Genomic DNA, 10521 nt, shown 5'->3' on the forward strand with positions numbered 1-10521 from the left:
GTGACAACAATAAATCTGATATCAAAAGAGCACTTTGCCAATTTTTTTCCCTGGGGATATATTATTGTAAATATCAATTGTGGTGATTTATTGTAGGAAGTAAAAACAACAGCATGAAGTTCAAGTAGCAGCTTTGGTTGTGCATATCTTTCAACTCAATTTCTGTCTTTTCTCTATTTAGAAGAAAGTTATTTGTGCCTTACTATGTGTGAAATCTATTAATCTATTTATTTAGGTGCACAGTTGGAGAAATTACAGATGCAATGAAAAAAGTATTTGGTGAACATCGAGCAAGTGATCGCATGGTGACTGGTGCATATCGACAAGAATTTGGTGATAGTGAAGAAATGTCAATGGCAATAAATCGGTGAGCTAAAATTAAGTTGTTAAGGTATATGCCTTTGCTGACATACCTAAAACAAAGGTAATATATTGTTATTAATGATTTAGAGATTAAATAATTTTACTCGACTGGTATTTTTCAGCAAATGTATAATGATTGTATTATTTTGAATTATTTATTGTCGGTTAATATATGCAACCTTCAATAAATTTATTTGAACTGTTATTTTCCATCTCCATCCTCCGATTTCATGGCTGCACAAATGTCATGTCACCTTGTCCTTCATTTCCCACTAAGACAAAAAAATTTCTATATTCCCTGTTGATACATTTGAAATCTTCTGATTTTCAAATAAATTACCCAAAACAAATCTTAAATGTACAACAGTAGTTTATGTAATTTCTCCTCATATGGAGACCTGGTGATAATCTAGTGAATTTACACTGAACTTTTCCCAAACCTAGTCATCTAATTTAAATGTATAAAACAACATGTATTCTCAGTATTTTAAAGATATTCACAATACATTCAAAGTGTCATTTGAAATTTATCCATTGTTGGCTGGTCGATATCCTGGCATTGATCTTTTTATACTTAGCATTGAAAAATTTGCAAAGAATGAAGGTCGTCGTCCTCGTCTGCTTGTTGCTAAAATGGGTCAAGATGGGCACGACCGAGGAGCAAAGGTTATCGCAACAGGATTTGCTGATCTTGGCTTTGATGTGGATATGGGTCCACTGTTTCAGGTAGTTTAACAATACTATTCTAATTTGAGGAAGAAACTTAATAAATTGCAATTTGGTACTTATAAACAAAACAATATCAAACTTCCTGTAAAGGTAGAGAACTTGGTTTGGTAATTATGTATTACCAAGCAGGTTTGAAATTAAACTTTGAAGTAAATCAGGACATTGGTGAGGCCATTTTTAGAATACTAAGTATGGTTCTGGCCATCCTTCCTATAGGAAGGATGTTGTTAAACTTGAGAGGATGTAGAAAAGATTTACAAGGATGTTGCCGGGGACTAGGAGGGAGTGTTACTGGGAGAGGTTCAGTAGAGCTCTTTTCCCTGGCGTGTTAGAGGTTGAGGGGTGACCGTATACAGGTTCATAAACTCATGAGGGGCATGAATGGGGTGAATAGCCAATGTCATTTCTTGGTTGGGGATTCCAGAACTGGAGGGCATCGGTTTAAGGTGAGAGGGGAAACATTTACAATGGACCCGAGGAGTAACTTTTTCACGCAGAGGTTTTGCATGTATGGAACCAGTTGCCAGAGAAAGTGATGGAGTAGGTACAATTTCAAAATTTAAGAGGCACGTTTTAAGGTGGGTATATGAATAGGAAGGGTTTAGAACATAGAACATAGAAAAGTACAGCACAGAACAGGCCCTTCAGCACACTATGTTGTGCCATGGATTATTCCAAATCTAAAATAAAATAACCTAAGCACCCCTCAATTCACTGCTATCCAGTAGTCACTTAAATGTCCCTAATGACTCTGCTTCCACCACCACTGCTGGCAACGCATTCCATGCATTCACAACTCTCTGCGTAAAGAACCTACCTCTGATGTCTCCTCTATACCTTCCTCCCCATAGTCAGAGATGTACAGCATGGAAACAGACCCTTCGGTCCAACCTGTCCATGCTGACCAGATATCCCAACCCAATCTAGTCCCACCTGCCAGCACCTGGCCCATATCCCTCCAAACCCTTCCTATTCATATACCCATCCAAATGCCTCTTAAATGTTGCAATTGTACCAGCATCCACCACTTCCTCTGGCAGCTCAATTCATATATGTACCATCCTCTGTGTGAAAAAGTTGCCCTTAGGTCTCTTTTATATTTTTCCTCTCTCACCCTAAACCTATACCCTCTAGTTCTGGACTCCCAGACCCCAGGGAAAAGACTTTGCCTATTTACCCTAACCATGCTCCTCATAATTTTGTAAACCTCTAAGGTTCTGATGCTCCAGGGAAAACAGCCCCAGCCTGTTCAGCCTCTCCCTGTAGCTCAAATCCTCCAAACCTGGCAACATCCTTTTAAATCTTTTCTGAACCCTTTCAAGTTTCACAACAGCTTTCCAATAAGGAGACCAGAATTGCACACAGTATTCCAACAGTGGCCTAATCAATGTCCTGTACAGCCGCAACATGACCTCCCAACTCCTGTACTCAATACTCTGACCAATAAAGGAAAGCATACCAAATGCCCTCTTCACTATCCTATCTACCTGCGACTCCACTTTCAAGGAGCTATGAACCTGCACTCCAAGGTCTCTTTGTTTAGGAACACTCCCTAGGACCTTACCATTAAGTGTGTCAGTCCTGCTAAGATTTGCTTTCCCAAAATACAGCACCTTGCATTTATCTAAATGAAACTCCATCTGCCACTTCTCAGCCCATTGGCCCATCTGGTCAAGATCCTGTTGTAATCTCAGGTAACCCTCTTCGCTGACACCTCCAATTTTGGTGTCATCTGCAAACTTACTAACTGTACCTCTTATGCTCGCATCCAAATCTTTTATGTAAATGACAAAACGTAGAGGACCCAGCACCGATCCTTGTGGCACTCCACTGGTCACAGGCCTCCAGTCTGAAAAACAACACTCCACCATCACCACCCACTATCTTCTACTTTTGAGCCAGTTCTGTATCCAAATTGCTTGTTCTCCCAAATTCCATGAGATCTAACCTTGCTAACCAGTCTCCCATGGGGAACCTTGTCGAACGCCTTACTGGTCCATATAGATCACATCTACTGTTCTGCTCTGCTCTCAATCTTTTTTGTTACTTCTTCAAAAAACTCAAATCAAGTTTGTGAGACATGATTTCCCACGCACAAAGCCATGTTGACTATCCCGAATCAGTCCTTGCCTTTCCAAATACATGTACATCCTGATCTTTGAGGGGCCATATTCTCTCCCGAGTTACCCTTTTGTCCTTAATGCATTTGTAAAACCCTTTGGACTCTCCTTAATTCTATTTGCTAAAGCTATCTCATGTCCCCTTTTTGCCCTCCTGATTTCCTTCTTAAGTATACTCCTACTTCCTTTCTACTCTTCTAAAGGATTCACTCGATCTATTCTGTCTATACCTTACATATGCTTCCTTTTTCTAAACCAAACCCTCAATTCCTTTAGTCATCCAGCATTCCCTATACCTACCAGCCTTCCCTTTCACCCTGACAGGAATATACTTTCTCTGGATTCTTATGTCATTTCTGAAGGCTTCCCATTTTCCACCAATCCCTTTCCCTCGAACATCTGCCCCCCCATCAGCTTTTGAAAGTTCTTGCCTAACACCGTCAAAATTGGCCTTTCTCTAACTTAGAACTTCAACTTTTAGATCTGGTCTATCCTTTTCCATCACTATTTTAAATCTAATAGAATTATGGTCGCTGGCCCAAAGTGCTCCCCCACTGACATCTCAGTTACCTGCCCTGCCTTATTTCCCAAGAGTAGGTCAAGTTTTCCACCTTCTCTAGTAGATACATCCACACACTGAATCAGAAAATTGTCTTGTACACACTCAACAAATTCCTCTCCATCTAAACCCTTAACACTATGACAGTCCCAGTCTATGTTTGGAAAGTTAAAATCCCCTACCATAACCACCCTATTATTCTTACAGATAGCTGAGATCTCCTTACAAGTTTGTTTCTCAATTTCCCTCTGAATATCAGGGGGTCTATAATACAATCCCTTTGTTATTTCTCAGTTCCACCCAAATAACATCCTTTATGTATTTCCGGGAATATCCTCCCTCAGCACAGCTATAATGCTATCCCTTATCAAAAATGCCACTCTCCCTCTCTTGCCTCCCTCTCCTTCCTGTAGCATTTGTATTCTGGAACATTAAGCTGCCAGTCCTGCCCAGCCTTGAGCCATGTTTCTGTAATTGCTATGATATCCCAGTCCCATATTCCTAACCATGTCCTGAGTTCATCTGCCTTCCCTGTTAGGCTCCTTGCATTGAAATAAATGCAGTTTATTAGTCCTATTTTGTCCCTGCTTGCCCTGACTGTTTTCAGTCGCTTCTGTTCTCAACTGTACCAGTCTCAGATTGATCTCTTTCCTCACTATCTCTCTGGGTCCCACCCCCCCACCTTACTAGTTTAAATTCTCCCGAGCAGCTCTAGCAAATTTCCCTGCCAGTATATTATCTTAAAAGTATGACTCCTTGTGCCAGTCAATCCTGCTCTGGGGGAAAAATCTCTGGATATTGACTCTATCCGTGCCTCTCATTACCTTGAATACCTCGATCAGGTCACGTCTCTTTCTCCTCTCCAGCGAGAAAAGTCCGAGCTTAGTCAACCTCTCTTCGTAAGACAAGCCCTCCAGTCCAGGTAGCATCCTGGTAAACCTCCTTTGCCCTCTCTCCAAACCCTCTATCTTTCCTATAATAAAGCAACCAGAAATGGACACAATATTCCAAGTGTGGTCTCACCAGGGTTTTCTCGCGCAGCAGCAAAACCTCGCAGCTGTTAAACTCTGTCTTCCTGTTAATGAAAGCCAAAACGCCATATGCTTTCTTAACAACCCTATCTACTTTGGTGGCAACATTGAGGGATCTATGTACTTGAACATCAAAGCTGCTCTGTTCCTCCAAACTGCCAAGAATCCTGTCTTTAATCCTATATTCAGCATTCAAGTTCAACTTTCCAAAATGCTTCACTTCACATTTATCCAGGTTGAACTCCATCTGCCATTTCTCAGCCCAGCTCTGAATCCTGTCTATGTCACGCTATAGCCTGCAATAGCCCTCATTACTATCAACGGTACCTTTAACCTGTGTGTCATCAGCAAATTTACTAACCCACCCATCACCCTCCACATTCAAGTCATTTATAAAGACTACAAAGAGCATAGGCCCAAGAACAGAGCGCTGCAGGTCACCACTCACCACTGACATCCAGGCAGAATACTTTCCATCTACAACCACTCGGCCTTCTGTCAGCCAACCAATTCCAAATCCAGGTTTGGGGGGGATATGGGCCACATGCTAGCAATGGAACTAGCTGAGATTGGAATGTCTGGTCGGCACTGATGAGTTGGATTGAAGGGTCTTTTTTCGTGCTGTATGACCCTATGACTGTTTATTACAGAATGGTGTAAACTGTTTTAGGACAAAGAAGCAAATAAAGTGAATCACATTTGACTCCACTTTCTTCAGGTAAAGCAAACAAAGAAACTTGGTTCAAATTAGATGAAGCTGTGATAATCTCCTTTTTATTCTAAAACATAATGATAGGTCCATGTTGTGCTATTTCAGCCTGCTTTTCTCAAACTATCAATGTTCAATTTAGTTTTATTTTAATTTCCCCAAGTGGTGGTCCTTTCCAACTTGTCTACATGGACTGGCTAACTAATGAGTATAAACAAAAACAGATTTTCTGAATTGTATCCTTTTGTGAAAGTTGCAGTCTCACTATTCATTCTTTATTATCCTTTTAAGATTCAGTGCTTGCTATCACTACGTACCAATATATGTTAAGGACATAATCCTACATAATTGCTTGGAGAAATTGATACCAAACTTGCGTGAACACAAAGTTTGGCATTTCATTAGTTTCTAATTTCATGTCCTATATTGGCTGCTGAGTATATCAGAATCTTTGCCAACCAGAGACAAAATAAGGGATAATCAATGTGGAAGGGATATCTGAGTAACAACATATTACGCTAGCCCTTTGATTTTCCAATGGCTAACTCTGACGTGAGAAACTATATTGTATTTGAGAACTGATATAATTCAGATGGGATACTATCCTGAAGGGGCACTCTGCTCAGAATTGTCAGAAAATTAAATGGGTTTATGAATAATTCCTTGATGGATTCTGTCTAAGCAATGGCCTAGAACAAATTGTTCATTTATTAGGACAGATGAAAGTGCTAGCCATTTAATAGGTAAATTGATGGGAGTTCAGTGAGATCTATAATCGTGCCCCAAGTGTTCCAACACTACAGATTAGGAAGTAGCCAGGTGGAAATTAACTGCTTTTGTTTTAAAATAGAGAGTGGAAATATTAACATGGTGAAATATGCACACTTCAAATATTAATAAATACATATTATAACAATTCATTAGATCACTATCAAATAATTTCTGTTTTACTTCTAGACTCCTCGAGAAGTGGCTCAACAAGCAGTAGATGCGGATGTTCACTGCGTGGGTGTCAGTTCGTTGGCTGCTGGGCACAAAACTCTTGTGCCAGAACTGATTAAAGAACTCTGTGATCTTCGGCGCCCTGATATTTTGGTCATTTGTGGTGGTGTGATTCCTCCACAGGTACTGTGTTTAAGACAGTTTCAGAGTCTCTCATATTGTGCATATGTAGACATTTTCTAATCTGATATTATCTCACACCTCTGGACCAGGTGGGACTTGAACTCAGGTCTTTGGTTCAGAAATAGTGCACTACCACTGTACCACAAGAGCCCTCTATATAATAATACATACACTGATGTTAAGTGAGTGCTTCATTAATCATGCTCCTTTTATCAGGATTGTGTTAGATCTTGACAACTGGAGTAAAAATGTCCAATGAAGTTTGCTTGTAATTATATATTAATGATTCAGAAATCAGGGAACAGAAGGAAAACGGTTGCAATGTAAAACTTAGTAATATACGAATTTATCTCTGCCATGAAAATACAATGATAATTAATTTAATGTCCTGTAACAGGGAGAACAGCCTTACTGGTTCTCATTTAGTTACCCTTTTTCCTGTTTTCATCTGTTTTTTGTCTGGTTCATTTTGATTTAGCTAATATGCAGAGCTGAAGCTTTGTATATTTGATAATACTTCGAGGCATTCTGAGTAGAGAGTAAGGGGAGAATAAAATAAATGTGCATTGATGAGTATACTTCAACACTTACTGATAATATCTTTTGCAGCAGTTTTATGCAGGGACAGAAAACAAAATTTCTTGTTTTTCATTTCCAAATGTGCACAAGATATGGCAGCAGTTTGGGAGCAGGATAAGGTGGGAATCAATATCAGAGGACATAGGTGGATGTGTGCTGAGGGCAGACAGCAGGCATGTTCAGCAGCTCAATGCAAGAAACCTGGACAATGAAAACATATAGAAATGACAAGATTATGAAACAAGTAGAAGAGATCTATGAATGCAGATGAATTGGTCTTGAAAATTGGGGATGTAGGAGAAAGCCATAAAGATGTAAATTGTTTTTTTACTTTTAAACATAGGAACAATGAATGAAGAAATGAATAATTGGTACTAAACTTATAAAGGTTTTGTTTAAGCTATACTTGAACTGTTGTGTACAATTCTAGCATTCCATTATAAGAAGAGTATTAAAGCCATGGAAAATGGAATGCTGATTCCTGTTTGCATACAAATCATTTAAGATTATATTTGTAAAATCTTGCTTTGCATGCAGAAATCGTGACATCATAGCAAACCTGATTCTGAGATTAGTTATTTGGAGATTAAATGTTGGTGTCTATATCAATTAGCAGCAATGCAGTATTCCATTTCATTTATTTCCCCTTTAGTGTATTGTGGGAGCCTGATTTAATTTGTTAGTGTATTAGTTGATCTTGCAAAGATTTAATACTAGCCACTTACATGAAAATGAATATCTTAAGTCATGTTTCATCATAAGACTTAACCCACTCTCTTGAAAGTAATATTAAACTTTTAATAGGCAGATTGGGAAAGGTGATTGAAGCTTCAGATCTTTTGGTGGAAGCACTGTTTTCTGGAATGCTATCAGAGGCACAATGCAATTTAAGAAAACTGCAAATCTCCAAGCGAGCATTTTCATTAAGTATGACCAAATGAGCTGAAAGCTACACCACAAAGGGTGGGGGCATGGGAAATGATATATAGTAAATACAACATGAAAAATAGGTTACTGTCTTAAATAGGCAACTTCTTACTGAGTTTACAACCTTTCATCCCACATCCTCCCATAATGGTAAACAACCTCTGGATTTTCCCTGTCAAGCTCCCCAAGAGGTGGAGGTGCCAGTGTTGGACTGGGGCAGACAAAGTCAGGAGTCACACAACACCAGATTATAGGCAAATATGTTTATTTAAAATCACAAGCTTTCGGAGCACAGACCCTTCGTCAGGTGGTGAGAGAAGAGCGCACAGACCCAGACAGAGAGATCAAACGATCACAGACAAAGGGGCTGTGCTGTGAGAGCTTGTGATTTCAAATAAATCTGTTTGACTATAAACGGGTGTCATGTGACTTCTGACAAGCTCCCCAAGAATTGTAAATGCATCAGTGGGTTTCCTCTCATTCTTCTAAACTGAGTACAAGTCCAACCAAGTCCTGAAGAAGGGCTAATGCCCGAAACGTCGATTCTCCTGTTCCCTAGATGCTGCCTGACCTGCGCTTTTCCAGCAATACATTTCCATCTCTGATCTCCAGCATCTGCAGACCTCACTTTCTCCTACAAGTCCAACCAACTCAATCTCTGTCATCTAGTCTTTCCCTCTCCTCATCAATGAAGTTGTTTGTTTTCCTCTAAACTTCAAGTTCCATTTTCTAATATTTGTAACACAGTTTCCTGTTAGTGCTCTGAAGTGGAATATGGGATATGGGCCGGGTGCTGGCAGGTGGGGCAAGATTGGGTTGGGATATCTGGTCGGCATGGACGGGTTGGACCGAAGGGTCTGTTTCCATGCTGTACATTTCTATGACTCTATTCTATACAAGGGAAAGTACATAATTCTGCATACCCATAATGAAAAAATCTTTAATAAGAAAATGTTAAAATTCAGCATTGTCATTTTGAAGTTGGGATTGGGTGACTATGTTTCAACAGAAAATAACAGTGCTAACATTTTTTTTAAATTCCTCTAGGATTATGACATCTTATACAAGTCAGGTGTTTGCAGCATCTTTGGCCCAGGTACCAGAATTCCAGTTGCAGCACTACAGGTGCTTGCTGACATTGAAAGAAATTTAGTCAAGAGGCAGCAATCAATGTGAATGTCACCTTGGAAATGAACAAATATGTTTTACTTTAGAGATATGCTATGAAAAATCTTTGTGTCAATCAAAAACAATTTGTAATACATTTGTCTTCTGTACTTTCTGGGAAAGTTTGTAGAATATCAATATCTTGTAACCAAATATCTCAATTCACTTACTGGGGAAATCTATAATCATATATTCAAGCTTTTACAAAGTTAATAACAGTGTAAATGCCAGACTCTCAACTAAATATCTGTTTAATGCCTAATGTTGATATGATTTTGGAATTCAGTTGCATTTGCATGATTAATGAGTGAATGGTTTGTTTTATGACCTGTAGAAAAAAATAAAATTATTTTTGTGCAATTTTTCTATTTCTACTATGTGTTTAATAGTATCAGTAACAGAAACCTAGAAAAAAATGTGCTGGTACTTCCAATGAAAGATGTTGCTGTTGGGGGTGGTGACCTAAATTTGGGAAATCAGCATTTGGAAATGATTAGGGTAATTATGAGGAGTGATAAAGATATTATGGGTGGGAGTGGTGTATAGATCCTCTAACAGTAACCATGTAAGACAGGGTATCACACAAAAAGAAATGGAAGCTGTCAGAAGGGTGTAGTGAGTATCATGGGGATTTTAATTTGAATTTAATGGAATTAGCTTTATTGTGTCATACTTGTAAGTGTAAAGTTTACAATTCGCCACTTAATGGCTCCATCTTAGGTACAAAGATACTTAGGTATAAATTCTTCAGTACAAGTTCTTGGGCAAAAAAATTCGAAAAATAAAAAAAAAATCCAGCATTGCAGATCATAGGAATATGTTAGAAAATAAGAGAAATAAATATTTCCGAACAATGGTCCTTCCAACCCAGTCCACACTGGCACCTAAAAGCCTAGATGAGGAATTCATACACTTTTTTTTCTCTGTGCTTGTTTCCTAGAACAGTACGTTCTGGCAGCAAACTGAGACTAGGCTATACTAGACCTGATATTGACCCAGTAAGACACGATGAATTAATGTCCTTAGTGAAGTCTCCCCAAGGTAGCAATGATCAATTGAAATTTGCGTACTGTTTGAGAAAGAGAATGGAGTCTAAAACTAACACTGTAAAGATAAATAAATACAATTATAAAGGCATGAAAGCAGAGCTAGGAAAATTTGAACTGGTAACTTAAAAGATTGATCAGTACAGATACAGTGGCAGACGTTTAA

At 38.9% G+C, this 10521-nt stretch overlaps 1 protein-coding gene across 1 annotated transcript in view; it reads left to right on the forward strand.

The window, feature by feature from the left end:
- Positions 1–9671, forward strand: part of mmut (methylmalonyl CoA mutase) — a 36200-nt gene extending 26529 nt beyond the window's left edge. The window contains exons 9-12 of the mRNA XM_087979814.1: positions 236–367; positions 942–1089; positions 6469–6636; positions 9190–9671. Coding sequence (XP_087835940.1) covers positions 236–367; positions 942–1089; positions 6469–6636; positions 9190–9318 — 577 coding nt within the window. The 3' untranslated portion in view covers positions 9319–9671. The remainder of the gene's footprint in view (positions 1–235; positions 368–941; positions 1090–6468; positions 6637–9189) is intronic.
- Positions 9672–10521: the final 850 nt, after the last annotated feature.

Source organism: Chiloscyllium plagiosum, unplaced genomic scaffold (assembly GCF_037043375.1).
Source record: "Chiloscyllium plagiosum isolate Xiang-an unplaced genomic scaffold, Cpla_swu_hap1 HiC_scaffold_3, whole genome shotgun sequence".
Taxonomy (NCBI): Eukaryota; Metazoa; Chordata; class Chondrichthyes; order Orectolobiformes; family Hemiscylliidae; genus Chiloscyllium; species Chiloscyllium plagiosum.